Source organism: Schistocerca piceifrons, chromosome 1, assembly GCF_021461385.2.
Source record: "Schistocerca piceifrons isolate TAMUIC-IGC-003096 chromosome 1, iqSchPice1.1, whole genome shotgun sequence".
In the NCBI taxonomy this organism is placed as follows: domain Eukaryota; kingdom Metazoa; phylum Arthropoda; class Insecta; order Orthoptera; family Acrididae; genus Schistocerca; species Schistocerca piceifrons.
Window position 1 is genome coordinate 869,374,484 of NC_060138.1, and position 27,204 is coordinate 869,401,687.

At 41.7% G+C, this 27,204-nt stretch overlaps 1 protein-coding gene across 1 annotated transcript in view; it reads right to left on the reverse strand.

Annotated features, from left to right (window-relative positions):
* LOC124711457 (pyrimidodiazepine synthase-like) overlaps positions 1-14,140 on the reverse strand; it is a 117,733-nt gene extending 103,593 nt beyond the window's left edge. Inside the window, exon 1 of the mRNA XM_047241554.1 lies at positions 14,051-14,140. Coding sequence (XP_047097510.1) covers positions 14,051-14,075 — 25 coding nt within the window. The 5' untranslated portion in view covers positions 14,076-14,140. The remainder of the gene's footprint in view (positions 1-14,050) is intronic.
* Positions 14,141-27,204: the final 13,064 nt, after the last annotated feature.

Below are 27,204 nucleotides of genomic sequence, written 5' to 3' on the forward strand. Positions count from 1 at the left end.
ACGACTGAGGAACTCTGGCACAGGGGAATAACGGCATGGAAAGGCGTACGAGAATCTGTCACAAAAGGTCACTTCGACTCGATGCTCATCCCTGTTAGAGCCAAAGATGATAGCTCTGTATACTGAAATTCGCACCCTGTGTGTCCCAAATCACCTAAAAATATTATAATGTATTCCTTTTATTTTACTGAATACGCACAATGCGTAAAAGGTCTTTATTTGCCATCCTTCCTGGCATTGTAATTTTCGTGTCCAGCAGCAATATCTTTTACTATGGATCTTTGTAATCAATGAGCACTTGCAATTATAAGTGATTTAGGATAGTCACATTCTTTATGATTATTTCAGTGCCTGATATTCATTATTGTTCTATTTCATCTTTGGCCAGTGGTTTTTTTATTTGTATTTCACCGAAATAATATGTTGAAAATACTCCAGGTTCCTACTTTGAGTGAGGTTCATAGATTTTGAGAACACTTTTGACTCAGCTCCAACAAAATCCGTACGTACAGTTATTTAGTATCTATCAACATATATTCTACAGCTTTCATCAGCTTGTTAATGTAGCGAGGAACTGAAAGAGGCGCCAGGTAAGAAGATTCCATACCGTTAAAACTACTCTTAGAAGCCCTCGTGGTAGAATTTATACTTTTAACCTGAAAAAACGAAGAATGTGCACCTGGTAATGGGACATATCCGGGCCATATCTGTTTTACTCATGGCGTTGTATTGTTTGCTTCTATTGCAAGAAAAATTACAAAACGATTGGAAACCTTAACAGATCGAATGTGAAAGTATGCTGGAAAATCACTTGGTGGACGAGAAGAAACAAAACAGAACGATAAAAATCGTGCTGAATGCTGTTGTGAAAATAAAGGTGTTTTTACAGGCTAAGCTTCTATTGTAGTTTACAAATAAAATTTAGAACATTTAAAGAGCGATCAAAAAGGTTCCGTTCACATGGTGTAAGTCCACAATCAGACAAAATCGTCGTGAGCATTGAAGCTATCATCCCACCGATGCGTCAGGTGAAACATACCCGTTTGGTAAAACACCAGGTAGCGCTGCGTGAAGAAGTCTGAAACTGCCTGTCGCACATCCTCGTACGACAAGAATCGTCGGCCCTTCAAAGCCTTTCCTAAGCGACCGAAAGCGCGATAACAGCATGTGGAGAGATCTGGACTATGGGACGGGTGATCCAGTGTCTGCCACTCGAGTTGGCGTAACTCCTGCGCTACGACATTTGCGATATGAGGACGTGTGGTATCATGAAGCAGCAGCTCCCAGTGTTCACAACAGTGGTTTTCGATAGACATGCTATCACTTACACGTTCATTTTCCGAAGGTCTTTGCCCCTTCGGTAGCAAGGAAAAGAGTAACATCACGCGGGTCCAGTTTGGAGGCACCTGGTCATAACTTCGCCATAGCTCACGTTTACTCCACGTACGTGGGAAAGACAATACTCCTTTGCCTTCATCTCGGTGCTTATGTACCCACATCGGAGACGCGCCAAGTTGTATATACGCTGCAGCAACCTGAAACTTCTGGATAGTCTCTTATAATTTGTGTGTACTGTCAGTTATGACTTACGGCAGCGAGAAACAGACTTTTAATATGAAAACCTGCCAAAAACTGAGTGCTGAGCAATGGAGAGATGGATATTGGGAAATACTGGGAGAAACAGGAAAACAGACAAATAGGTTAAGGTACAGGCTGCATTGGGTAATGTAGCTGTGACTACACATACGAAAATATTCCGGGCTATTATGCTGCGGTCGGATGAATTTTTTGTTTCAAATCAATGTTTTCCTTCTTCTGTGGTGGATATCTTCATATGGGTTTGTTGCTTTTCCGCAGGTGTGCTGCACATACTGGATCTTTACTAACTATAATAGATCATGAAAAAATCTGAATGGAATAAGTACACGAGTAGCGGCAAAGAATTAATTTATATACAGTGTGGTCCATTGATAGTGACCGGGCCAAATATTTCACGAAATAAGCATCAAACGAAAAAACTACAAAGAACGAAACTCGTTAGCTTGAAGGGGGAAACCAGATGGCGCTATGGTTGGCCCGCTAGATGGCGCTGCCATAGGTCAGACGAATATCAACTGCGTTTTTTAAAAATAGGAACCCCCATTTTTTTTTTACATATTCGTGTAGTACGTAAAGAAATATGAATGTTTTAGTTGGACCACTTTTTTCGCTCTGTGATAGATGGCGCTGGAATAGTCACAAACGTATAAGTACGTGGTATCACGTAACATTCCGCCAGTACGGACGGTATTTGCTTCGTGATACATTACCCGTGTTAAAAAGGACCGTTTACCAGATGCGGAAAAGGTCGATATCGTGTTGATGTATGGCTGTTGTGATCAAAATGGCAAACGGGCGTGTGCTGTGTACGCTGCTCGGTATCCTCGACGACATCATCCAAGTGTCCAGACCGTTCGCCGGATAGTTACGTAATTTAAGGAAACAGGAAGTGTTAAGCCACATGTGAAACGTCAACCACGACCTGCAACAAATGATGATGCCCAAGTAGGTGTTTTAGCCGCTGACGCGGCTAATTCGCACTTCTGTAGCACACAAATTGCGCGAGAATCGGGAATCTCAAAAACGTCGGTGTTGAGAATGCTACATCAACATCGATTGCACCCTTACCATATCTCTATGCACCAGGAGTTGCATGGCGACGACTTTGAACGTCGTGTACAGTTCTGCCACTGGGCACAAGAGAAATTACGGGACGATGACAGATTTTTTGCACACCTTCTATTTAGCGTCAATCACCAACAGCGGAAAATCCACGATGGCTGCGACAAGTGGAACATCAGCGACCTTGGCGGGTTAATGTATGGTGCGACATAATGGGAGGAAAGATAATTGGTCCCCATTTTATCGAAGGCAAACTTAAATGGTGCAATGTATGCTGATTTCCTACGTAATGTTCTACCGATGTTACTACAAGATGTTTCACTGCATGACAGAATGGCGATGTACTTCCAACATGATGGATGTCCGGCACATAGCTCGCGTGCGGTTGAAGCGGTATTGAATAGCATATTTCATGACAGGTTGATTGGTCGTCGAAGCACCATACCATGGCCCGCAAATTCACAAGATCTGACGTCCCCGGATTTCTTTCTGTGGGGAAAGTTGAAGGATATTTGTTATCGTGATCCACCGACAACGCCCGACAACAAGCGTCAGCGCATTGTCTATGCATGTGCGAACGTTACGGAAGGCCAACTACTCGCTGTTCAGAGGATTGTCGTTACACGTATTGCCAAATGCATTGAGGTTGGCGGACATCATTTTGAGTATTTATTGCATTAATGTAGTATTTTGAGGTAATCACGCTGTAACAGCGTGCGTTCTCAGAAATAATAACTTCACAAAGGTACAGGTATCACATTGGAACAACGTAAATAAAATGTTCAAACGTACCTACGTTCTGTATTTTAATTTTAAAAACCTACCTGTTACCAAATGTTCGTCTAAAATTGTGAGCTATATATATTTGTGACTATTACAACACCATCTATCACAAAGCGAAAAAAGTGGTGGAACTAAAACATTCATATTTGTTTACGTACTACACAAATATGTAATAAAAAATGGGGTTCCTATTTAAAAAAAGCCGTTTAGCGAGGCAGCCAGCGAGACGCGGCCCCTAGTATTACTAGGGCCGCGTCGGGCAAAAATCAAACTTTATCAGCGGAAGTGACGTAGCGATAAGACGCTGGTGAATGGAGCGCTCGGCGCGCTTCCTGTTTCTGCGTCAGTCGACTGCAGGCAGCAGCACGCAGCACACAGCCATGCCGTACCGTCGTAGGAGATACACTAGGAGGAGCAGAATGCCAGTTTATAAAACTGTTTTCAGTTTTGATGAGACACCAAGTCCTGTGTCTCAACAGGAGATACCATTGCGTCATTTGGTTTCCCCCTTCAAGCTAGACAAGTTTCGTTTTTGTAGTTTTTTCGTTTGACGCTTATTTCGTGAGATATTTGGCCCGGTCACGATCAATGGACCACCCTGTATATGAGACAGCCGTAGGGCATACTTGTTGCTGTTATTGTTGTTGTGGTCCTCAGTCCAGAGACTGGTTTGATGCAGTTCTCCATGCTACACTATCCAGTGCAAACTTCTTCATCTCCCAGTACCTACCGCAACCCACATCCTTCCGAATCTGTTTAGTGTACTCATCCCTTGGTCTCCCTCTACGATTTTTACCCTCCACGCTGCCCTCCAATACTAAATTGGTGACCCCTTGATGCCTCAGAATATGCCCTACCAACCGATCCCTTCTTCTAGTCAAGTTGTGCCACATATTTCTCTTCTCTCCACTTCTATACTTCTATTCAATGTCTCCTCATTAGTTATGTGATCTACCCATCTAATCTTCAGCATTCTTCTGTAGCACCACATTTCGAAAGCTTCGGTTCTCTTCTTGTCTAAAGTATTTATAATCCATCATTCCCTTCCATATATGGCTACACTCCATACAATTACTTTCAGAAACGACTTCCTGACATTTAAATCTAAACTCGATGTTAACAAATTTCTCTTCTTCAGAAAGGCATTCCTTGCCATTGCCAGTCTACATTTTATATCCTCTCTACTTCAGTTATTTTCCTCCTCAAATAGCAAAACTCATTTACTACTTTAAGCGTCTCATTTCCTAATCTAATCCCGGCAGCATCACCCGATTTAATTCGACTACATTCCATTATCCTCGTTTTGCTTTTGTTGATGTTCATCTTATATCCTCCTTTCAAGGTATTATCCATTCCGTTCAACTGCTCTTCCAGGTCATTTGCTGTCTCTGACAGAATTACAGTGTCATCAGCGAACCTCAAAGTTTTTATTTCTTCTCCGTGGATTTTAATACCTACACCGTATTTTTCTTTTGTTTCCTTTACTGCTTGCTAAATATACAGATTGTATAACATCGTGGATAGGCTACAACCCTGTCTTACTCCCTTCCCAACCACTGCTTCCCTTTCATGCCCCTCGACTCTTATAACTGCCATCTGGTTTCTATACAAATTGTAAATAGCCTTCCGTTCCCTCTATTTTATCCCTGCCACCTTCAGAATTTGAAAGAGAGTATTCCACTCAACATCGTCAAAAGCTTTCTCTAAATCTACAAATGCTAGAAACGTAGGTTTGCCTTTCCTTAATCTATTTTCTAAGATAAGTCGTAAGGTCAGTATTGCCTCACGTGTTCCAACATTTCTGCAGAATCCAAATTGATCTTCCCCGAGGTCGGCTTCTACCAGTTTTTCAATTCTTGTGTAAAGAATTCGTGTTAGTATTTTACAGCCGTGGCTTATTAAACTGATAGTTCGGTAATTTTCACATCTGTCAACACCTGCTTTCTTTGGGATTTGAGTTATTATATTCTTCTTGAAGTCTGAGGGTATTTCGCCTGTCTCATACATCTTGCTCACTAGAAGGTAGAGTTTTGTTAGGCCTGACTCTACCAAGGCTGTCATTAGTTCTAATGGGATGTTGTCTACTCCTGGGGTCTAGTTCGACTTAGACCTTTCAGTGCTCTGTCAAACTCTTCACGCAGTATCATATCTTCCATTTCATCTTCATCTACATTCTCTTCCATTTCTATAATATTGTCCTCAAGAACATCGCCCTTGTATAGACGCTCTATATACTCCTTCCATCTTTCTGCTTTCCCTTCTTTGCTTAGTACTGGGTTTCCATCTGTGTTCTTGATATTCATGCTAGTCGTCCTCTTTTATCCAAAGGTCTCCCTAACTTTCCTGTAGGCAGTATCTATCTTACCCTTAGTGATATGTGTCTCTACATCCTTACATTGGTCCTCTAGCCATCCCTGCTTAGCCATTTTGCACTTCCTGTCGATCTCATTTTTGAGACGTTTTTATTCCTTTTTGCCTGCTTCATTTACTGCATTTTTGTATTTTCTCCTTTCAGTTCAATATATCTTCTATTACCCAAGGATTTCCATTAGCCCTCGTCTTTTTACTTACTTGATGCTCTGCTACCTTCACTATTTCATCTCTCAAAGCTGTCGTTCCCTAATGCTCTCCCTGAAGCTCTCTAACAACCTCTGGTTCTTTCAGTAATTAAATTCAATATTTCTTCTGTTACCCAAGGATTTCTACTAGCCCTCGTCTTTTTACCTACTTGATCCTCTGCTGCCTTCACTACTTCATCCCTCAAAGCTACCCATTCTTCTTCTACTGTATTTATTTCCTCATTCCTGTGAATTGTTCCCTTATGCTCTCCCTGAAACTCTGTACAACCTCTGCTTTAGTCAGTTTATCCAGGTCCCATCTCCTCAATTTTCCACCTTTTTGCAATTTCTTCAGTTTTAATCTACAGTTCATAACCAATAGATTGTGGTCAGAGTCCACATCTGCCCCTGGAAATGTCTTACAATTTAAAACCTGGTTCCTGAATCTCTGTCTTACCATTATATAATCTATCTGATACCTTCCAGTATCTCCAGGCTTCTTCCATGTATACAACCTTCTTCTATGATTCTTGAACCAAGTGTTAGCTGTGATTGAGTTATGCTGTGTGCAAAATTCTACCAGGCGGCTTCCTCTTTCATTCCTTACTCCCATTCCATATTCACCTACTACGTTTCCTTCTCTTCCTTTTCCTACTGTCGAGTTCCAGTCACCCATGACTATTAAATTTTCGTTTCCCTTCACTATCTGAATAACTTTTCTTATCTCATCATACATTTCATCGATCTCTTCGTCATCTGCGGAGCTAGTTGGCATATAAACTTGTACTATTGTGGTAGGTGTGGGCTTCGTATCTATCTTGACCACAATACTGCGTTCACAGCGCTGTCTGTAGTAGCTTACCCTCATTCCTATTTTCCTATTCGTTATTAAACCTACCCCTGCATCACCCCTTGATAGTTGGCAATACTCTCTTAGGATTTAAAGGTTGGCTACAGCGCGCATACACACGCTCTGTAATCTAAGATATTGTTGTCGCGCTTCGCAGCGCACGGATTAATTAGTGGCAGTTTTGAAGCCAGTGTAGGAGCCCGCCTGCTGTGGTGCGCACGTGTGTTGGGCGAGGGGGTCGTTGTCGAGCTGCCGTGCTGCCGTGTCCGGCAGCAGGATTTGGTATTTAGTTGATATTTTTTATAATTTGCAGCGCGCTTATTAATTTAAAGCGTAGCAATAGACGGTAATTTTGATAATGATAGGAGTTGAATTCTTAAGGAGAAACCATTGTTAGATTAAGTATTGATTTTTGTCATTGATTTCTTTTGTAATTGACAGGGAATTGTTTCACTAAGTATTCAGTTGAGAAGTATTTCAGCCTGTCTCAAGAGTTTCATTAATTTGTAATATTGCTTTAATGCCACTGGAGGCAGATTTACAAACGAAGCGATTGTTCAAAGAGCTTCTAGCGTTTTGTTAATTGAATGAGAAAGAATCGCTTTCAGAATATAGTTTTTGTTTGGGTTATCATTTATCGAGTTTAGATTTGAAAGCTTGAATTATATATAGTTGTAGTAAGCAGCAGCAGCCGCAGCAACAGCAGCAGCCGCCATACAGAACATGCATTGCACTCAGCATGAATAATTGGTTTTTTATGTTTTTGTTAAATAATGGAATGCAGCAGATCAAGCTGTGGCAGCAGAAAGACCAAGTAAGTTATTTGGTAAGCACAGGACCAATAAAAAAATGTAGTTATGGCGATCTCTGTAATAGTAAAGTTAACAAGAGTACAAGCACGAGATTTTCAGTAGAAAACACGAGATAAGAAGATAGAGCTCGCGACTTTCATCCTATTTGATTTTGTATTTATAACCCTGTATTCACCTGACCAGAAGTCTTGTTCTTCCTGCCACCGAACTTCACTAATTCCCACTATATCTAACTTTAACTTCCCTTTTTAAATTTTCTAATCTACCTGCCCGATTAAGGGATCTGACGTTCCACGCTCCGATCCGTAGAACGCCAGTTTTCTTTCTCTTGATAACAACGTCCCCCTGAGTAGTCCCCGCCCGGAGATCCGAATGGGGGACTATTTTACCTCCGGGATATTTTACACACGGGATATTTTACACAAGAGGACGCCATCATCATATATCCATACAGTAAAGCTGCATGCCCTCGGGAAAAAATTACGACCGTAGTTTCCCCTTGCTTTCAGCCGTTCGCAGTACCAGCACAGCAAGGCCGTTTTGGTTAGTGTTACAAGGCCAGCTTAGTCAATCATCCAGACTGTTGCCCCTGCAACTACTGAAAAGGCTGCTACCCCTCTTCAGGAACCACACGTTTGCCTGGCCTCCCAACAGATACCCCTCCGTTGTGCTTGCACCTACGGTACGGCTATCTGTATCACTGAGGCACGCAAGCCTCCCCACCAACGGCAAGGTCCATGGTTCATGGGGGCATAGTATCTCTGGTAATTTCTGTTTCCAAGGCAAAAGATAAAAACTTCAATAACGATTATTCTTCTGTTAAAGTTTTTAGAGGAAGGTATTACCGTAATCTAGCAGACAGTGTGCATTTTTTTTTTTTTAGATGATAAAGTAAGTCACCAAAAACATTCCCTCTATTTGCATCTGTCGTGACGAGTTTGTACTTGTACATGAATATATCAGCGAATATCATTGGAGTGGTAGTATTATGGCGCTTAGCTAACATTTTATCTGCGGTCTCGTATTGTAGTATGTGATCTTTCAGACCAGCAAACTGTATCTTCTAAATATCGATGTCTGACGTTGCGTCCGGTGACCGTAGAAATTCTAATTGGTGACTCTGCTACTCAGACTTGTAATAAGTATGTCATTTTGTCAATAGGGAAAAATTTAGAACATTTAGAACTTGTAATTCCGTTTCTGCATGCTCTCACGTAATGGCGTGACGTCACATGTTTTGAATACTCGAGCGCAGTTGACCCTTGTCGTTTGCTGTCGATCACTACTCCTATCAGCCCCACGGCGGAAGACGGATAACATCTTCTTTAGCGCCGGACTCGTGATACTATTTCTTTTCATACACTTCTCGTAACTGCTTAAGTTGCTGGGGTCTTTAGTACTATCTGTGGCCTCTCTCTCTGTGCCGTCTAGGAGAAGAAGGAGATTACTGTTTAACGTCCCGTCGACAATGAGGTCACTAGAGACGGAGCACAAACTCAGGTAATGGAAGGATAGAGAACGGAAGCGGCCGTGCCATTTCGAATTAATCATCCCGGCAGTTAATTTAAGCGATTTATGGAAATCACAGGAAACCTAAATCAGGATGGCCTGATGCAGGTTTCAACCGTCGTCCTCCCGAATGCGAGTCCAGTGTGCTAACCACTGCGCCATCCACCTCGGAAATTTAGTATCTGCGTCCTCCTTCATAACAACTGAATTGCACTGAGATGTTTATCAGAACGATCTAATGCCTCTCTGCCTCCAGAACACAAACGTTTCACCCATGTAATGGACTCATAGGCAAGGTTTTCTTTTTGCAGTTCTTAATGCTTATTCTCCTAATTTTTGCCTAAATAATTTTGCTACTACCAAGATTAAGGGGGTCCACACTGCCACACCAACTGTATGTTGGTAAAATTCGTGTTAGAAGCGGAGTGTACATCGGAATATAAAAAAAATTCAATAACACCACTTGGGCGACTTCCGCAGGGAGGCGGGGGTGGGGGGGGTTTCAGGTTATTTTTGGGGGAGGAGACCAGACAGCAAGGTCATCGGTCTCATCGGATTAGGGAAGGACGGGCAAGAAAGTCGGTCGTACCCTCTCAAAGGAACAATCCCGGCATTTGCCCTGTGCGATTTAGGGAAATCACAGAAAACCTAAATCAGGATGGCCGGACGCCGGACTGAACCGTCGTCCTTCCGAATGCGAGTCCAGTGTGCTAGTCACTGCGGCACCTCGCTCGGTCTCCGCAGCCGGCCGAGGTGGCCGAGGTGGCCGAGCGGTTGTAGGCGCTACAAGCTGGAACAGCGCGACCGCTACGGTCGCAGGTTCGAATCCTGCCTCGGGCATGGATGTGTGTGATGTCCTTAGGTTAGTTAGGTTTATGTAGCTCTAAGTCTAGGGGACTGATGACCTCAGATGTTAAGTCCCATAGTGTTGTTGTGGTCTTCAGTCCTGAGACTGGTTTTATGCAGCTCTATCCTGGGCAAGCTTCTTCATCTCCCAGTACCTACAGCAACCTACATCCTTCTGAATCTGCTTGGTGTATTCATCTCTTGGTCTCCCTCTACGAATTTTACCCTCCACGCTGCCCTCCAATACGAAATTGGTAATCCCTTGATGCCTCAGAACATGTCCTACCAACCGATCCCTCCTTCTAGTCAAGTTGTGCCGAGAACTTCTCTTCTCCCCAATCCTATTCAACACCTCCTCATTAGTTATGTGATCTACCCAGCATTCTTCTGTAGCACCACATTTCGAAAGCTTCTATTCTCTTCTTGTCTAAACTATTTATCGTCCATGTTTCACTTCCATACATGGCTACACATGGCTACACTCCATACAAATACTTTCAGGAACGGCTTCCTGACACTTAAATCTATACTCGATGTTAACAAATTTCTCTTCTTCAGAAACGCCTTCCCATTACCAGTCTATATTTTATATCCTCTCTACTTCGACCATCATCAGTTATTTTGCTCCCAAAATAGCAAAACTCCTTTACTACTTTAAGTGTCTCATTTCCTAATCTAATACCCTCAACATCACCCGACTTAATTCGATTACATTCCATTATCCTCGTTTTGCTTTTGTTGATTTTCATCTTATATCCTCCCTTCAAGACACTATCCATTCCGTTCAACTGCTCTTCCAAGTCCTTTGCTGTCTCTGACAGAATTACAATGTCATCGGCGAACCTCAAAGTTTTTATTTCTTCTCCATGGATTTTAATACCTATACCGAGTTTTTCTTTTGTTTCCTTCACTGCTTGCTCAATATACAGATTGAATAACATCGGGGAGAGGCTACAACCTTTTCTCACTCCCTTCCGAACCACTGCTTCCCTTTCACGCCCGTCAACTCTTATAACTGCCATTTGGTTTCTACACAAATTGTAAATAGCCTTTCGCTCCCTATATTTTACCCCTGCCACCTTCAAAATTTGAAAGAGAGTATTCCAGTCAACATTGTCAAAAGCTTTCTATAAGTCTACAAATGCTAGAAACGTAAGTTTGCCTTTCCTTAATCTAGCTTCTAAGATAAGCCGTAGGGTCAGTATTGCCTCACGTGTTGCAATATTTCTACGGACTCCAAACTGATCTTCCCCAAGGTCAGCTTCTACTAGTTTTTCCATTCGTCTGTAAGGAATTCGCGTTAGCATTTTGCAGCCGTGACTTATTAAACTGATAGTTCGGTAATTTTCACATCTGTCAACACCTGCTTTCTTTGTGATTGGAATTATATTCTTCTTGAAGTCTGAGGGTATTTCGCCTGTCTCGTACATCTTGCTCACCAGATGGTAGAGTTTTGTCAGGACTGGCTCTCCCAAGGCCGTCAGTAGTTCTAATGGAATGTTGTCTACTTCCGGGGCCTTGTTTCGACTCAGGTCTTTCAGTGCTCTGTCAAACTCTTCACGCAGTATCATATCTCCCATTTCATGCTCATCTACATCCTCTTCCATTTCCGTAATACTGTCCTCAAGTACATCACCCTTGTATAGACCCTCTATATACTCCTTCCACCTTCCTGCTTGAATTCGCGTTAGCATTTTGCAGCCGTGACTTATTAAACTGATAGTTTGGTAATTTTCACATCTGTCAACACCTGCTTTCTTTGTGATTGGAATTATTATATTCTTCTTGAAGTCTGAGGGTATTTCGCCTGTCTCGTACATCTTGCTCACCAGATGGTAGAGTTTTGTCAGGACTGGCTCTCCCAAGGCCGTCAGTAGTTCTAATGGAATGTTGTCTACTCCCGGGGCCTTGTTTCGACTCAGGTCTTTCAGTGCTCTGTCAAACTCTTCACGCAGTATCATATCTCCCATTTCATGCTCATCTACATCCTCTTCCATTTCCGTAATACTGTCTTCAAGTACATCACCCTTGTATAGACCCTCTATATACTCCTTCCACCTTCCTGCTTTCCCTTCTTTGCTTAGAACTGAGTTTCCATCTGAACTCTTGATATTCATACAAGTGTTTCTCTTTTCTCTAAAGGTCTCTTTAATTTTCCTGTAGGCAGTATCTATCTTACCCCTAGTGAGATAAGCCTCTACATCCTTACATTTATCCTCTAGCCATCCCTGCTTAGCCATTTTGCACTTCTGTCGATCTCATTTTTGAGACGTTTGTATTCCTTTTCGCCTGCTTCATTTACTGCATTTTTATATTTTCTCCTTTCATCAATTAAATTCAATATTTCTTCTGTTACCCAAGGATTTCTACTAGCCCTCGTCTTTTTACCTACTTGATCCTCTGCTGTCTTCACTACTTCATCCCTCAAAGCTACCCATTCTTCTTCTACTGTATTTATTTCCCCATTCCTGTGAATTGTTCCCTTACACTCTCCCTGAAACTCTGTACAACCTCTGCTTTAGTCAGTTTATCCAGGTCCCATCTCCTTAAATTCCCACCTTTTTGCAGTTTCTTCAGTTTTCTTAGTCCCATAGTGCTCAGTGCCATTTGAGCCAGGGGGACGAGAGGTTCGGTGTGAACAAGAAATTCATCCGAACACGGCATAATAGCTTGAATAGTCTGGAATATTTCAGTAAGTGTGACGCAATGGAAACGAAGTGAGGTAGAGTTGGGCAAGCGGCCAGGAGAACAAACATCTATGAACTGATAACGTTAAGTTGCTGATGACATTAGAAAACAAATATGAGCAACATTAATGCTGAAATGCACAAAAAGTCTTGAGGAGGCCTATATCAAACAGTGGAAGTCGAATAAATGACGACGTCGACGTCGGCGACGATATTCATGATGATGATGATGATGATAAAGATGATTCTTCATCTCTCCTAATGTTTCTCAAGTGCCTTTTCTCTTTGTATGAGCATATTTTCAATTTCGTTTTTGTGATATGATACGAGAAGAGAGCCAGAAACTAAGACTGCCCATGGACTGTATAATTTATTAGCCCTTTACGAGGGAAAGCAAATAACACATAAAATGATTCCTACTTTGCTATATGTTGAGCCCTATCGACAGAGCAATCCGAGAAAAGTATGGGATGATAGTTGTGGGTCTGTTGTCAGATGGGTATATGACACAGCCGAACGCACTCTTTGTTGGTATATGCGCTTCGTGTTTTCTTATCGCCGTCAAACTATCCTAGATTTAAATATCGCACCAGAACTGCCAACTAGAGTTTCATTATCCTCCTGTGTTGCGTGTATGGGAAACAATATGCTGCCAACAAATAAATCCGTGGTAGAATATGTTAGCCTTTCTTTTTATACATCATACAGATAATGTTGAATGTACTGACGATATATTTTCTCATGAATTCATTTACTACACCAGACTTATAATATTAAATACATTGACATTTTCTCATGAATTCAGGGTTTTTGTGGTCAAGCGACAGTCACAGTAGAAGCACACTTAAAAGTGATTCTCTTATCCGAGGAGGTACTGGAAAGACTAATTAACGATACTCCTGACAGCTACGGAGGCCGACCACAGCCTGGTTCAAGTCTTCGTTCCACCACGTAGAAGTGCCATGAAAGCAAATCAAAATTATTACATCAACGTCCAATCCTTGAGACTACGGAGCTGTATAGCAACGCGTCTCTCGGAAATTAAGTTGGCCACTGCATATATCTCTGGAATAACGGCCGAGGTATAGTATGTATAGAACGTTTACGAAGTGCAGTGTTTTCATAAAAGGTGCATCGTACATGTTTGAAGTGTACAGTTACAGAAGTGGTTAAACACAGTGAAGGAGGTATACACGGTATACATATTGCGATGTACGCAAACATAAGTATCTCTTACATACATCTGTGTTTAAGTTCGAGGAGTCAAGTAAACCGTTGGAAATATGCTTGTTGAAACTACATACAACGAAATACAATTGCGAGGAAGTTTGTTAAAAAGCTTACCTTTCTTGAGGTACTTAATGCCCATCTCAAATGTCTCCACTAAACGCGTAGCACGCAGTTGACTGCACTACTGACAGCCACGAGTTGGACCTCGCCCGCCTGCAGCGCCACTGTCGAAGCGGGGGCCGCTGCGTCACGGGCTGGGCTGCTAAACGCTGCTACTTCATGTTAAGTTACGCCCCGAGATAGATCTTGGGGTCGTTAAGTAGCTTAACACTTTGCGAGCGCAGCTCTCGGGCCCTCTCTTCCTGCACATAATTTTATTATTGCTTTGAGCGAGTGCATAAATTAACTAACCAAAATTGTCGTAACAGCTACGTAAGATGATAGCACATGTTATTTTTCCAAGGAATCTTATGTTTTCCTCGTACATGGGCTCTGCCGCGCGATGTTGCTCAACAGCAGCCAACATTACTATAGGACGGGCATCAGAATAGCTCTGTAAACGAAGCAGGGGAGTCTGAGCGGTTAACTCACTTGATTTACATTCAGGAGAGTGGCTCTAACTTCTTTCATCACCTTGTCTGTACCGATACAGGTAAGATACTAGAATTGCATCCCGCAAGACGGCGCTTCAAACCCGTACATGACCATTCAGCATTAGATTTTATGTCGTTTGCCTAAAATGCTTCAAGAAAATGTCGAAATATCTCCTTTCAAAGCGACATGACCTATTAGTTTCCCGCTCCAAAATTGTGTTCTTTCTCAACGGAGCTTGCCGCCAACAGGGCGTAAAATCAAATTCTCCTTTTCCTTTTTTTTATTTACTGTGGTTTCTCTAAATGACTTCGTGTGGGTGCTGAGCAGGTGTCTTCAGTACGGTCTCGACCAACCCAATCCTCAGCCCTGTCCGCATAACTTTAAGCTGCTACTCTGTCTCTTACGGCCTCTTCATCGACGGAACTCTTCCTTCACTTAATGCTGATGGCACATATAGCAACGGCAATGAGGGTCGAGTGCGGCAGCGACTGCGGCAGTAGTCATATCATTCTCTCGTTATGGTTCTGCACGTAATACTTCGGGTTTACTCGTGGAATACATTGCGGCAATGGCACTGTCTAACGTCAGTCGCCGCGGTTCTAGGCGCTATAGTCTGGAAGTGCGCGACCGCTACGGTCGCAGGCTCGAATCCTGCCTCGGGCATGGGTGTGTGTGATGCCCTTAGGTTAGTTAGGTTTAAGTAGTTCTAAGTTCTAGGGGACTGATGACCTCAGAAGTTAAGTCCCATAGTGCTCAGAGCCATTTGAACCATTTTTAACGTCAGTCGTAACAAGCTCTAGATCGATGATACACAGATTCCTAAGAAAACACTATTCTTAGTACGTGTATACCACTTTCCTAAAATTTCAACATTGTTGGATGAGACGACTCTTCAAACTATATGGTTCAAATGGCTCTGAGCACTATGGGACTCAACTGCTGAGGTCATTAGTCCCCTAGAACTTAGAACTAGTTAAACCTAACTAAACTAAGGACATCACAAACATCCATGCCCGAGGCAGGATTCGAACCTGCGACCGTAGCGGTCTTGCGGTTCCAGACTGCAGCGCCTTTAACCGCACGGCCACTTTTCAAACTATATCTTATGCTCAATTTTTTACTTTAGTACCATGAGTGAATCATGTGCCAATGGTTTATAGTCCTCTCATATTTTCTAATTACCCAAGAGTCCTGAAAAAATTCTAGAATCGTTTCTGAAAATGTGGGACACTACTCAGGTGGTGTAAGTTCGTTTCATTGCACCGGTGCAGCAGGTTGGCGCAACATACTATTAGGCACATTGTGCTGCGACTAAAAGCGGTATTAGTCTTTTATGATCGAGACGACAGTGAACGTCTGTAAAAAAACGATACCCAAAGAGCAGGTGATCTTTACTCAGTTGTGAGGTGACAGAAATCTGGGATAGCGATATGAACATATAAAGATGGCAGTGGTATCATGTTTTTTTTTCTTTTTTTTTGTGTCATCGGTCTTCTGACTGGTTTGATGCGTCCCGCCACGAATACTTCTCCTGTGTCAACCTCTTCGTCTCAAAGTAGCGCTTGCAACCCATGTCCTCAATTATTTGCTGGATGTATTCCAATCTCTGTATTCTTATACAGTTTTTACTCTCTACAGCTCCCTCTAGTACCATGGAAGTTATTCCATGATGGCTTAACACATGTACTGTCATCCTGTTCCTCCTCCTTGTCAGTGTTTTCTCATATTCCTCTCCTCTCCGATTCTGCACAGACCCTCCTCATTCCTTGCCTTATCAATCCATCTAATTCGTTTGTAGCACCACAATTACAGTGCTTCTATTCTCGTCTGTTTCGGTTTCCCACAGCCCATGTTTCACTACCACACAATACTGTACTCCAAACATACATTCTCGAAAATTTCTTCTTCAAATTAAGGCCTATGTTTGATACTAGCAGACTTCTCTTGACCAGAAATGCCCTTTTTGCCAGTGCTAGTCTGCTTGATGTCCTTGTTCGGTTCGCCATTTATTTTGCTGCCTAGGTAGTCACCAGCAATCCTGATGTTAAGTTTCTCGCTGTTCTCGTTTCTGCTACTTCTCATTTCTTTAGTCTTTCTTCGATTTACTCTCAATCCATATTCTGCATTCATTAGACTTTTTATTCCATTCATTACATCCTGCAATTCTTCTTCACTTCCAGTGGGGATAGCGATGTCCTAAGCAACTCTTATCATTGATATCCCTCCACTCTGCATTTTAATTTCACTCTTGAACGTGTCTTTTATTTCCACCATTGCTTCTTTGGTGTGCAGATTGAACTGCAGGGGCAAAAGACTACAACACATACACTCTTTTTAATCCGAGCACTTCGTTCTCGGTCTTCCATCTTTATTATTCGGTCTTGGCCCTTGTACATGTTGTATATCACCTTGATCTCCCTATAGCTTACCCTGTTTTCCTCAGATTTTCGAACATCTTGCAGCATTCGACATTGTCTAACGCTTTTTCCAGGTCGACAAATCCTATGACCATGGCTTGATTTTTCTTAGTTTTGCTTTCATTATCAACCGAAACGTCAGAACTGCCTCTCTGGTGTCTTTACCTTTCCTAAAGCCAATCTTATGGTCGTCTAACACATTTTCAATTTTGTTATCCATTCTTCTGTATACTGTTCTTGTCAATAACTTGGATGCGTGAGCTATTAAGCTGATAGTGCGATATTTCACGCAGTTTTCAGTTCTGGCACTCTTCGTATATCCGATATATATATATATAAGCAAATTCCGCAGCTCCTTGACGGTAATATGGTAACTCTCTCTCCAACCTTATAACCAAGTCCAGCCCAACTAGACAAGTTTCTTCTTGTCAAATTTGTGTGGTGCGCCATTTCTTTCTGGTAGTTAATAGGCTAATGATGTGACAATGCGACGTTTCATAGTTGGACTAAAGAGTCTGCTCTTCTTACATTCAATTTACTGTAATGTATCCCAGATGCGGGTTCCGCGTGGTGTCTGTTCTTTCGAACATGACCGAAAGAACGAACACGACGCATTGGTATAAAAGGCTGCTCTCCATTGACTGCAGGTATGCTACTAGTTCCTCCTCATGTTCTGCATTTCCATTTTTTCATCTGATTGGCAGCTGTGTCGGGATAATGTTTAGCTTTACCTACCTATCATTGCAACGTTAATTTAGATACTTTAAGCTCCTTAGACACTTTTAAAACTCCCGTTTCAGAAGATGAAATGGCTGAAACTGTCATTTCCATTGATTTAACATCCCATTACTATTTATCAGTCCTTCTAATGTAAGTGCACACGAAATGGAAAAGCTAGGTGATAAAATATATAGTTTGAAACCTATTTATACCAAAAAAATGACTGGACAGAACGGGATACTATCTCATCCCGTTTCATTCCAGGCGCTTATTTCAGATTAACAAATTTTTGGAGCCTAATAACTGACGCATATTATATAACTAAAATGTAGCGAATAGCATGCATTTTACGATTACATGTCGTTTAAGGTTGCGCAATTAACAATCAACGACTTATCTTGCGTTGACATTCACCAGACGTTATACAAACTCTCTGGAAACGCGAAGGACGACCGTTCATTTATTAGTCGCACTCCGAATCAAGTCAAAATGTTAATCGCACCTTTCCTTCTAGTCATAGACACGGTTACATGTCAGTACAATATTGTGCACCGCTCTCCAGTTTAAAATGCCTCGCTATCCCGTTCTGCCCCAGGTTCCCCCAATGTTGAATGTAAGCGTAGTTTGTCCGTGCGCGCCACTACAACTCCACCACCCACCCTCGCAGTCCCGTGGAGGTTAAATGGTATGGTAGCCCAAAAGAGGGAGTCACTCTCATGGAGTTCTCATGGGAAGTCTGTGAAGCGGCTGAAGTCTGTGAAGCGGCTGGGATTCGAGTGTCAAAATGGTCGTGACTGGCCGAAATGTTCTTTCCATAATATTCGAGAATGTTGTAGAATGAACTAATATGTTATACAATCTTCCAGAAGGTTCGAAAATGTTCTAGAATTTCTCGGAAGGGTAAGCAGTGATGGTGAAACTCATACGTGAGTGTACGCTTGGAAATTGATAAGAGCTGCTCAAGAAATGTGAACTTTATAGGAAGTGTAAAAAATTGAAGGTGAATGGCTTAAGACAGTGAAGAGGAGGAGATCTTTGAAGCTGTGAATTGAAAGGAAGAAAATAGAAGGAACAGCTGAGTAATAAAACAGATGAGGAGCGAAAAGTACATTTAGTTTCACAATGAAAAGAAATGAATAGACTGAGAGGAAATTTAATAGAAGAACAACGAGATGAAATTAGAGAACAGGAGCAGCAAGCAGACTGCTGTAGAAACAAGATTATGAAATACACTGAGTTTCAATAAATGAAGTTCATGAACGACAACGATTGCAACGCATGAACAAAACATATTATACAGAGTGAGACAATTAAGACAGGCCACCCCCCATGTGGCGAATTTTCTGATATTTGCAAGTATTTTTTATCGTTTATAGTCGTCGAATTAGGATGCCAACTTTTTTTTTATTTTTCCTACTGGAACTACACCATTTTTCTGTGGCATTTGAAAAAAGCTTCTAAGAGAACTTCAGCGACATAGGACATTGCATGTGTGGAACCTGGTCAAATATTATCAACATAACAGAGCCGTAAACCTCTGCCCCGCTGTCAGGGGAAGAGGTTCTACAAACAGCTACCCTATTATACCCCTCGTTTTAATTTTCGCCACAGACAAAAATATAGAACCGTTAGGTTTGGTGTGAGTGCAGAGCATTTTGTGTCTGCTGAACGACTGTTCTAATGCTCTCCAAATGGGAGAGACATCTGTCATGTTATTACCACAATGACTGGCTTGTGTCCAGTGGGACGTCTTCCAATATCTGTGGCAGTAACATGTTTCAAGAACTTGAGGTATTTGAGTGTATTTATATCCCCACAAATATGACAGGGACCAACGATACCGGTCTTGGAAAACACGCATCAAACTTTGATAGATCAAGAGCACCATTTGTATCCACTTGAATCAGCGTGAATTTCCCATTGTCGATTAGTACATATTGCGAAGTTTGAGTCGCTCATGGTTTGTAAACAACGCTTATTTCTTTAACAATATTTCGCACCGATATGTCATATTGCTTTGCATATTTCGTACATAACATTCGAAGAACAACCAATTTGGAAAGTCATTGCCATAAAGATACAGATGCAAGAAATGAACTGCGGTGGACTGTAGTGTTCGCAGAACTCTCGTTTGGTTAAACTCTCTCGTACTTCCATGATGCCTCTTAGTGACATTTTCATTGTGTATTACTGCTACTAAAATGTTAGTTTGAAATCTTTCGTAAGTACCTCATTCTTTTCCTTGTCGTATTTTATTCTCCACGCTCTCCGCTTCGAGAACTTTTTTATAATGTTTGCAAAGGCAGATCCTGAGTGCTGGGCGCAGTGTGGATACTCTTCAGTGCAAAACCTTACTGCTGCTTTAATAGCTTGGCGACATTTGCCATAAACGATGTTCATTTTTTTGATTATCGTATGAACTGTGAATGTCTCAGTATCTTTACTATCAAGTTATCTAATTGCTACAACACCAGAATACAGGCTAATGGGCTTCAAGTGCAGAGGTGGAGACAACAGTCATACCTGTGTTACGTGTTTGTTTACATCTGGTGGGCAAGCGTTTGTGGAACCTCTCCTCTGACAGAGGGAAACAAGTTCGTTGCACAGTTATCTTCATATTATTTGATCAACTCACATACGTGTTATGTCGCTGAAGTTTTCTTACGAGCTTCTTTTAAGTACTACAGAAAAGGTGTATAGTGCGATTATAAGCCGCGCGGAGTAGCCGCGTGCTCTAGGTCGCCATGTAACGGATTGTGCGGCCTCCCCCCGCCGGAGATTCGAGTTCTCCCTCGGGCATGCGTGTATGTGTTTTAGTTGTGGATTGGCAGGAGACCAACCCACTAAATTTAGAGGAAGCCGAAAGGCACGCGTTTTAGCTCACGCAGGCTGGCGTGAGATCTGGAACAGGACAAGGAATTTAGACTTCAGAAAAAAGGAGGTAATTGGTGGAATACTTAACTTTAATCCATTTATGTTGAACGTAGCTCTTATCTGTACATTATTTACAATATCAATAGCAACTGATAATGGCGCCTTGCTAGGTCGTAGCAAATGACGTAGCTGAAGGCTATGCTAACTATCGTCTCGGCAAATGAGAACGTATTTTGTCAGTGAACCATCGCTAGCAAAGTCGGTTGTACAACTGGGGCGAGTGCTAGGAAGTGTCTCTAGACCTGCCGCGTGGCGGCGCTCGGTCTGCAATCTCTGATAGTGGCGACACGCGGGTCCGACGTATACTAACGGACCGCGGCCGATTTAAAGGCTACCACCTAGCAAGTGTGGTGTCTGGCGGTGACACCACAGTTTTCTTAGCATAAGTTAGTTTATATAGTTTGTACTACTAGGGACCGATAACCTCAGCAATTTGGTCCCTTAGGAATTCACACACGCTTGAACATTTTGCGATTATAAAAAACACAAAGGCAACGTCGTAATTCGCCTACTATAAACGATAAATATTGCTTGCGAACGTCAAGAGGTTCTCCATATCTGAGCAGTCCTCTTAGGTTGTTAGCAGATGATTCTGTCACTTACTTCATCGGATTATCAAAGAAATAGCAAAATGATGTAGACATCTGTACGGTGCAAAAAGTGACAGTTGACTCTAATAATGAAAAGTGTGAAGTCATCCCCATGAGCACTAAAAAGTATCCACTAAAGTTCAGTTTAAAGTTTGCAAATTCAGCTAAATACTTAGGGATTACAATTACGAATAACTTAAATTGGAACTATCACACAGCTAATGTTGCGGGAAAAGAAAACCAATGATTGCCTTTTATTGGCAGAACACTTAAAAAATGTAACAGGTCTGCTAGAGAGACTGCTTATACATTACTGGCCATTAAAATTGCTACACGAAGAAGATGACGTGCTACAGACGCGAAATTTAACCGACAGGAAGAAGATGCTGTGATATGCAAATGATTAGCTTTTCAGAGCATTCACACAAGGCTGGCGCCGGTGGCAACGCCTACAACGTGCTGTCATGAGGAAAGTTTTCAACTGATTTCTCGTACACAGACAGCAGTTGACCGGCGTTGCCTGGTGAAACGTTGTTGTGATGCCTCATGTAAGGAGGAGAAATACGTACCATCACGTTTCCGAGTTTGACAAAGGTCGGGTCGGATTGTAGCCTATCGCGATTGCGGTTTATCGTATCGCGACATTGCTGCTCGCGTTAGTCGAGATCCAATGACTGTTAGCAGAATATGGAATTGGTGGGTTCAGGAGGGTAATACGGAGCGCCGTGCTGGATTTCCAACGGCCTCGTATCACTAGCAGTCGAGATGACAGACATCTTATCCGCATGGCTGTAACGGATTGTGCAGTCACGTCTCGATCCCTGAGTTAACAGATGGTGACGTTTGGAAGACAACAACCATCTGCACGAACAGTTCGACGACGTTTGCAGCAGCGTGGACTCTTGCGACGTTGTACTCAACGACGAACCTGGGTGCACGAATGGCAAAACGTCATTTTTTCGGATGAATCCAGGTTCTGTTTACAGCATCATGATGGTCGCATCCGTGTTTAGCTACATCGCAGTGAACACACGTTGGGTATTCGTCGTCCCCAAACTGGCGTATCACCCAGCGTGATGGTATGGTGTGTCATTGGTTACACGTCTCGGTCACCTCTTGTTAGCATTGACGGCACTTTGAACAGTGGACGTTACATTTCAGATGTCTTACGACCCATGGCTCTACCCTTCATTCGATCCCAGCGAAACTCTACATTTCAGCAGAATAATGCACGACTGCATGTTGCAGGTCCTGTACGGGCCTTTCTGGATACAGAAAATGTTCGACTGCTGCCCTGGCCAGCACATTCTCCAGATCTCTCACCAATTGAAAACGTCTGGTCAATGGTGGCCGAGCAACTGGCTCGTCACAATACGCCAGTCACTACTCTTGATGAACTGTGGTATCGTGTTGAAGCTGCATGGGCAGCTGTACCTCTATACGCCATCCAAGCTCTGTTTGACTCAATGCCCAGGCGTATCAAGGCCGTTATTACGGGCAGAGGTGGTTGTTCCGGGTATTGATTTCTCAGGACCTATGCACCCAAATTGCGTGAAAATCTAATCACATGTCAGTTCTAGTATAAAATATTTGTCCAATGAATACTCGTTTATCATCTGCATTTCTTCTTGGTGTAGCAATTTTAATGGCCAGTAAGTGTACTACGCTCGTCCGCCCTCTTTTGGAGTACTGCTATGCGGTGTGGAACTCACATCAGACAGGATTGACGAAGGACATCGTATAGTATAATAATGAAACAGGAGAGAGAGTGCAACGGATATAATACACGAATTGCAATGACAATCATTAAAACAAAGCCATTTTTCCCGGGGGTTGGACCTTCTGATCAAATTTCAATCACCAACTTTGTCCTTGGAGTGTGAAAATATTTTTTTGGCTCATATCTACACAGGGAGAAATGATCATCGTAATAAAACAAGAGAAACAGAGCTCACAAGGAAAGATTTAAGTCTTCGTTTCTCCCGCGCGCTGTTTGAGAGTAGAACGATAGAGAAGAAGTTAAAGATTGTTCGATGAACCCTCTGCCAGACACTTTAGTGTGAATTGCAGAGTAATCATGTAAATGTAGATAGATATTGTCCACTATAACTTGGCGAAACCGCACCTCGATATATTTATTCATTCTGGATATATCTGGAGTGAAGTGACCTGTCTTACCTTACTCATCCAGTACACCACCGCTCAATCACTACAGAGCACCTCGGAGAACCATCGGTAGCACCAGAAAGAAAAAAAAAAAAAGAAAGTGATTGGCGCTTGATGGATTTGAAGGCATCACAAACTTCTCCCACAAAGTAATACAAATAAGTTACAGTGTTTGTGGGAAGCGTCTATGACACTTCGAAACCCACCCAATGCTGATCACTGGTTTGTGTATCTGCTGCTGTACTTGGTTCCCTGTTGTACTCTATAGTGGCTGTTGAAGCTGTTGTAGTTGTGATGGTCGCTGTCACTGTATGGTGGTCACCACGGCGTTTTCCAAATCTTTCGTATCAATGTATGCAAAAAAAATTCGAGATTTATCTATAATATACTCGACATTTTATGAATATTCTTGGCTGTTAACGAATGTTTTTCAGTGTCCAAAAATATTCTTGAATGTTCTACAAAACTCCAGAGTTTTCTTGACTATCCTAGAGTGTTCTTTATCGTTCTCGAATACTTATGAATGTTTTGGAATGTTCTTGAATTTTCGGAACGTTCTCAGTCTTCTATAAAGAAATGAAGAAGTGAGTGACAGAGTACTGTGTTTCAAATAACGGTATTGTTGAATGCTTTACAGTATTTTTGAGGTTTCGAGAACATTTTTGAGTGTTAAACAGTAAAATTTTTACATTTTATTGTCCTCGAGAAGTCTGGAATGTTCGCCAAGAACAATTTCAGTTAGTTAGAAAATAAAAAGGAGTGGCGTCTAGTACTCTAACTTAAATATTTAACGCAAAACTCTACACACAGCACTAACATTTTTTCTGTCTTCTTTCTGTTTGTTTCTTCGTCACAGTTTCTGCGCGGACGTCGCATGACAGTTTACAAAATCCTTCGACGAGAATTTCACTCAGATTTTTGTTCTAGAGGGCGGCCAGTCCCCTGACAGAGCACACTGAGCTACCGTGCGGCCCACTTAATTGGTAACACTGCTACAGAAGCTTAAGTGGGGATATTTGTCGGACCTGTGATTACGGTGTTTCTTTGACGTCCGATTTTTATGGAAAATATACACAGGACGAAATTTTATTGGGGATATTTCTATGCCGTTAGTAAGCAAGGGTTCGCTCCGTGGCTTCCGAATGCCCTGACGCGACTTGACAGCGACTGAAAGCAACGTCCTTCTTACGATGTGTAATGTTTAACGCTAATCAGAAGCGGTAGAGCGAGGAATAAAAGTACTGTATGGAGAAAACAGAAAAGTTGCTTACCAGGATTGATCAGAAGTCTTAAATTTCATGAACCGTTAGAAAACGTATATATTTTAGTAAATCATTTGAGAGTAAACATTGCAAATTAAATAAATAAGTCCACGAATGATGACAGTGTTTTCCGTTTGATAACAGAATCGTCTGCTAGAGCGATGGAGGTTGGTCACGAAAGCTTCTTGCGTCCTGCACAAATTGACTGGTTTTACCTACAAACTTTTCTCACTAAGTGGACTAATGCTGAATTGTGTACTTATTAGCTACTTTAAGGTATTTTCCACAAAAATCTTAAATGCAAAAGCAAGCAGAAGAAGACGCACGGTAACACCCACATGTTGTATTCTAACGGAGCACGAATTCACGATCAGAATCCCGAAAACTGTTTTTCACAAAAGAAGTAAACACACTCATTGCTTGTTAAGGATGACATCGTAGTGTGATTAATCTTGGTCACAAGTAACTAAAATTTTAACAGATAACTAATGATAAACGCCCGCGACAAGAAATGTAAGTGCTGTGAAGTTGTAACTGTAAGGTGAAGACAGAAATTTTAGAACTACACATTTACAATACCGTACCTTGTAATGAATTTCAATATTGATAATTGTTTCGTAGTTTATCTTCCGTTGACGTGATTTAAAACTTGTTCGATGAAAATATTGAGCAGTTTGACTTCAGCTAATCCGAAACACATTCAGGAAAACTATCTACCAAAATCCTTGACAACTGATTCAAAATAGAAGTTTCGATTATTTTTTCATTCTCTTAAGTTGCATAAACGAAAAGGAAATATTGATGTAGAATCATTGTAAAGTAAATTTATCTTCAGCGTAGAAGTTGTTTCTACGTAGCTATCAAATTTAAGTTTGTCGCAATAACACAAAAATTTTTGTTAAAAGAGAAAGTACACTGACTAATAGTGCCACTACATAATATGCTTTTCTTTTTTTGAAAAGTGTTTACTCAGCTGACAAAGTGACAGCTGTTACACTGTGTTACTAATTTCGAATGTCACAGAAACAATCTTCGTATTATATTACTGCCATAGCAAAAAATCAGTAAAATGTTTCCTGCTGTAATAGTTGTGACAGTGAAATTGAACAACAAAATATTAATATGGTTGCTGTGACATCCGAAACTAGGAGTACAATGCAATAATTGTGATTTTATAGCTTGAATAAAAATTTAAAAAAAAAATCAAACCAGTGTACATTGTGACGAAATGTCATTCTCTACGTTCTTGGAATTTACGAGTTCTTGTATGTACATTTAACATTTAACAGGATGAACCAGAACTCCACCGACAAATCCTCAAAGCTGGTGGTACGAACGAAAACAAGAAAAAGGTGTAGTAAACATGGACTTTAAAATGTACTGCTTAAGAGGTACGAGCATTTGTTCATCTTCGATAGTATGAGGCACGTCTTTTCTGCTGCCAGCTCTTTCCTTTCCATATTTTGGGAGAAGGTAAGTAGAACCAAACCAAGGTAAAAAAGTCTGGTAAACGTGGGCACTAAAATGCATACCATAAAAACTAAGAGGTCTTGTTCAGCAGGAGAGATGCGTTTCAGAGTAGCGGATATGAACAAGTGCTCATAGTTCTTAATGTATACATTGTAGACCCCATGTTCATGGACACTGTCTTATTGTTTTGTTCCTTGCTACCAGCTCAGAAAGTTTTGTCGCTGAAGTTCCGGATCATACTGTGTACAAGGGCGACCTTTGGCTACTGAGTGTCATGATGACAAGCAACGCTACGATAACGGTCGATATCTTATCGAGCGTGCTGTGTCACGACGATATTCCGTCCGAAAGCGTGCTGCAACTGATCTGCAGTGAAAGCGAGAGCTAGCAGATCCGGGATTGTGAAGCGTTATACTTCACAATCATTACTGAGTATGGTGTTTATCCTACCAGGACCCTTACAAACATAGAAAACTTAAATATTGTAGTATACCCTGATGATGTCGGGTGATGCCGAGGGAATTAGATTAGGAAATGAGACACTTAAAGTAGTAAAGGAGTTTTGCTATTTGGGGAGCAAAATAACTGATGATGATCGAAGTAGAGGAGATATAAAATGTAGACTGGCAATGGGAAGGAAAGCGTTTCTGAAGAAGAGAAATTTGTTAACATCGAGTATAGATTTAAGTGTCAGGAAGTCGTTTCTGAAAGTATTTGTATGGAGTGTAGCCATGTATGGAAGTGAAACATGGACGATAAATAGTTTAGACAAGAAGAGAATAGAAGCTTTCGAAATGTGGTGCTACAGAAGAATGCTGGGTAGATCACATAAATAATGAGGAGGTATTGAATAGAATTGGGGAGAAGAGGAATTTATGGCACAACTTGACGAGAAGAAGGGACCGGTTGGTAGGACATGTTCTGAGGCATCAAGGGATCACAAATTTAGCATTGGAGGGCAGCGTGGAGGGTAAAAATCGTAGAGGGAGACCAAGAGATGAATACACTAAGCAGATTCAGAAGGATGTAGGTTGCAGTAGGTACTGGGAGATGAAGAAACTTGCACAGGATAGGGTAGCATGGAGAGCTGCATCAAACCAGTCTCAGGACTGAAG